General features: G+C 42.4%; 1 protein-coding gene across 4 annotated transcripts in view; it reads right to left on the reverse strand.

Moving 5' to 3' along the window:
• The window catches only part of Gramd1c (GRAM domain containing 1C), a 78,009-nt gene that overhangs the window by 22,767 nt on the left and 50,784 nt on the right, over nt 1-4,458 (reverse strand). For all 4 annotated transcript variants that reach the window (XM_029544708.1, XM_021210011.2, XM_029544707.1 and 1 more), the window contains 2 exons: nt 3,578-3,710; nt 679-841 (listed from right to left, as the gene is read on the reverse strand). In XM_029544708.1, coding sequence (XP_029400568.1) covers nt 679-841; nt 3,578-3,710 — 296 coding nt within the window. The remainder of the gene's footprint in view (nt 1-678; nt 842-3,577; nt 3,711-4,458) is intronic.

Consider the following 4,458-nt stretch of genomic DNA (forward strand, 5'->3'; position numbering starts at 1 on the left):
TGTGTGTGTGTCTGTGTATGTGTGTGTGTGTGTGTGTGTGTGTATGTGTGTGTGTAAGAATGAGGTTTGGGCACATTTATTTGTATGTACACGTGTGCCTGTGTCTGTGAAGTCCAGACAACCTTCAGTGTGGTTCCTCAAGAAACATGCACCTTTATTTTCTGAAATCTGGTCTTGCCTCTCACTGGGACCTGGACATATTGATCATGAGAGGCTGCCAGGCCAGTGAGACCAAGGATCTGATTGTCCCCACCTTCCTGATGCTGTGCTTGTTGTGTGGGTGCTGGGGGTTAAACTCAGGCCCTTGTGCTTGCACTGAACTATTTCACCATGCCCTAACTCACTAATTCAGAAAGCTTGGCATTCGAAGTCACTCTAATGGAGTGACTGCAAACTCCAGGCTCTGAGAGAAATAAAGATGGGGAGATTGACTAGCTGCTCTCCCATTTCCCACACACATCCATTCCTTTTCTGGTTCTTAGTAGTGTGAGGATGCTACAATCAAATTCTCACTCTGCACACACATGCATGTGCGCTCTCTCTCTCTCTCTCTCTCTCTCTCTCTCACGCGCGCGCACACACACACACACACACACACACACACACACACACACGCCTAACACAAAGGTAAACATTAGAAGACATGCCTGGACTTGCGTTGAGATTTACATTTTTTACCTTCGTCCACAGAATCTGAAGTGCTGCTTTTATCCAGAGAAAGGTACTCATTCTTATTCAAGTCCAGTGACTTGGAGGGTGCTCTGCTTAATCTCTTTTCTGAAGCTAGGGAAGGACTTTTTCTCACATGTCTCTCACTCTGGGAATCCTCTTTTCCTAATCCCTAAAAAAAAATAAACAATTCAGTTTAAAAGTAAAATAAATAAATAAATAAATAACAGAAACAAAACACTGATTTGAAGCGTAGGTCTTAACTTTAATGTTAAATATGAAGAGTACAGGGTTGAAATGCTGCTTTCAGGATTGAATGCTACCCTTGATATGTCAGCAGGTAATGAAGACCTTTCTAGGGCAAACATATGAAGAGTATCATATAGAATGGATTCAAAGGAAGTTACCAGTGTGTGAGTGGCTGGAGCACAAAGGAAAGAAAACAGAAGACAACACTGCAAGGGAAAATTGGGTCTTTCCGGACAGACAAAGAGAGAAGCCAAAGCCAGGTTAGTTTCCTTAGCTGGTGCCCACCTCTCTCCAAACAAGGCACTAAAGTAGAAATGGAAGGACCATAATGAGAGAGGAGTCATTTAGGGGTGCAGTGGGGAGAGGAGATTAACTTCACAACAAGCCCGACTGGTCCTACCATTAAGAGACTAAGAGACAGAAAAATAAAGTATACCAAAATAGAGTATGTATACTTCTTGGGCATGATTAATGAGGACAGGCCATTTCTATAGTAACAGACATACTAGTAGGTAGAGATATTAAATGATGGGCATTAAATGTAAATGCTATTGTTACGTTACAATTCAAACAGAACTAACTATAATCAGTAAGGCAAGGTCAAAATATGTATTAACTATACAGAAATATTCCTCTATGCCCTGTCTGTGTGTGCACAGATAAAAGAGCATACAAAACATATATCCAGCCCTTCTCTTTTCTGCCCTAGGAGATCCTTGCCTAGCACTGAATGGATTCTCAGCTCCAGGGAGAACACAGGTTTTAACCATTGGTTGACCAGTTAGGAAGCTGAGCGGTAACTGGGACCCAGCAGACAACTTATTAAAGAGTTAGACCACCGTATCCAGAGAACTGACTCTTAAGCAGAGAGTGCAGCCAAAAATCAAGAGTTGGTCTATTTGGGGATTACACAGTAGTGAGCAATATGCTTGCTTAGTGGGCCCAGAGTTTCTCTAAGAGTCAAGCAAAGATCCACATTATATCTTCTTACTAACTTAATTTTATTTTCTATTATAGGAATATTGGTAAATACTTATATTAAAAAGTAAGAATGGGGTTGGAGAGATGGCTCAATGGTTAAGTGCACTAACTGCTTTTCCCGAAGACCTAGGTTCAATTCCCAGCACCCACATAATGACTTAAAACTGTCTATAACTCCAGTTCCAGGGAACCCAACACCTTCACAAAGGCATACATGCAGGCAAAATACTAATGTACATAAAATAAACTGTTTTAAAAGAAAGAAAGAAGTAACAAATTTGTTGGTATTTGTATTGGTTTTATCTCCAGATAGTTTCCTGTATTTTACAAGGAATACTCATTTTATAACAATTTTCATTTAGAAAACAGTTGTTTCTGATCTTTGCTATTTTTTAGTTTGATGAGAGTTTAAAAAAAAATCAAACAAGGTGAAAAACAGACAACATTTGCTAATCTCTAAGATCTGAGACTCTCACCATAATCCTTTTTGGAAAAAAGACCCAGGAGTTTGAAAACCTCTGTGTACATCAACAAGAATAACATTGACCTATTGCATTCTTTTCCATCCTATTTACTGCTAAGGATGGACAACTTCTTTCAGGGACAGAACTAGAGGTAGGACCAGCAGGCTAAGTATTCCAGAAGGGGACACATTAGACAGGGGAGGTAGGACGACAAAGTGACAGACTCGAGACCTGACGAAAGGATGGATTATCCAGAGACTACCCCACCAGGGGATCCATCCCATAATCAACCACCAAACCCAGACACTATTGCATATGCCAGCAAGATTTTGCTGAAAGGACCCTGATATAGCTGTCTCGTGTGAGGCTATGCCAGTGCCTGGCAAATACAGAAGTGGATGCTCACAGTCATCTATAGGATGGAACACAGGGCCCCCAATGGAGGAGCTAGAGAAAGTACCCAAGGAGCTGAAGGGGTCTGCAACCCTATAGGTGGAACAACAATATGAACTAACCAGTACCCCCAGAGCTCGTGTCTCTACCTGCATATGTAGCAGAAGATGGCCTAGCCAGCGATCATTGGGAAGAGAGGCCACTAGGTCTTTCAAACTTTATAAGCCCCAGTACAGGGGAATGCCAGGGCCAAGAAGTGGGAGTGGGTGGGTAGGGGAACAGAGCAGGGGGAGGGTATAGGGAACTTTCAGAGTAGCATTTGAAATGTAAATAAAGAAAATATCTAATAAAAAAGATTTAAAAAAAAAAAGAAAAAAATGAAGTTCACCAGCTAACTAAAAAGTCCGGTTGGACTATCATATTTAATGAGTTATTTAAGAAGTTTCTACTAAAAAGAAAAAAGAAACATTCCCTGTAAAAACAGCTCATCTCTCCCCATTCAAAACACATTTTCTCCATCACACACATATTCCTTACTTTTGGGGTAATTCTGCTGACTACAAGTTCCTACATCTTGTCATATTTTAAGCAGCACTTAGTGTTTTAATATATGTTGCTTAAGAACCTGCTGGTAGCTCTGTGCCTTAGCCATCTTTGAAGAACAGCACATACTATCCCTATGTAACCTCTGCTACTTAGAGACAGCCAGACATCCCAAGCTTTTGCAGACTCTCAATACATTGCATCTTTGACTTGCTCTGACCCTATGGTTGAGAGCACCGGGTATCGGGTGTAGGTTTTGAGGAACAGCAGATACTGACTCTCTTCGGAGAGTTCCCATCTAATGACTCTGTTTCTGAAGCTCTGCTAACTGACTCCGGTGTAAAGCTGATGGCCTTGGAGGACTTCTCATCTCTTTCCCCAGAGTCATCCACGCTGCTTCTTCCTGGACTTCTGTAGGAAACACAGAATTGCAGAAACATAAGATCATCTCCACAAAGACAGTCCTTCACGCTCTCTCTCCGGGGTGTTTGCTAGCCTAACGTATCTCAACAAAGAATAGATTACTAAGCTACCTTCTTAAAGACACCAGATGACTTTATTCTTGAAAATAAAACATATGTTCATATGCAAACCCATACATTTCAGAAACTACTAAAAAAACGTAATGAAATACAAATAGCCCCAGCTGATCCGATGTGTGTGACTTAAAGTTGATTGTAAAACCACAGAGCTTCAAAGTTTGGGAAGATGTTTGTGTTCGGTGCCACTGCGCACAAGAAGGCAATTTTACATCACCTTGCTTCCGACTTTGTCTCAACAGAGGTAACCAGGCCTTCTAGGAGGTGGAAGCGCCTCCTGTCTAAATATAATGGTCATCAGTCAGGCTGAGACAAGAGAGATAGACAGATGGACGGACAGACAGACAGACAGACAGACAGGAAAACAAGGGCATGTTGGGAGGGAGACAGGCCCCTTCACTCTGAGATCTGGTTTGCATTTCCTTCTAGCTGGGAGTCAGGAAACTTCAACACAAATGACAAAATCCAGACTGGTGGCAACGAGGCAGGTGAGGTGGCACACACCTTCAATCCTAGCACTTAGGCAGAGGCAGAGGCAGAGGCAGAGGCAGAGGCAGAGGCAGAGGCAGAGGCAGAGGCAGAGGCAGAGGCAGAGGCAGAGGCAGAGGCAGAGGCAGAGG

This window comes from Mus pahari, chromosome 12 (assembly GCF_900095145.1).
Source record: "Mus pahari chromosome 12, PAHARI_EIJ_v1.1, whole genome shotgun sequence".
NCBI lineage: Eukaryota > Metazoa > Chordata > Mammalia > Rodentia > Muridae > Mus > Mus pahari.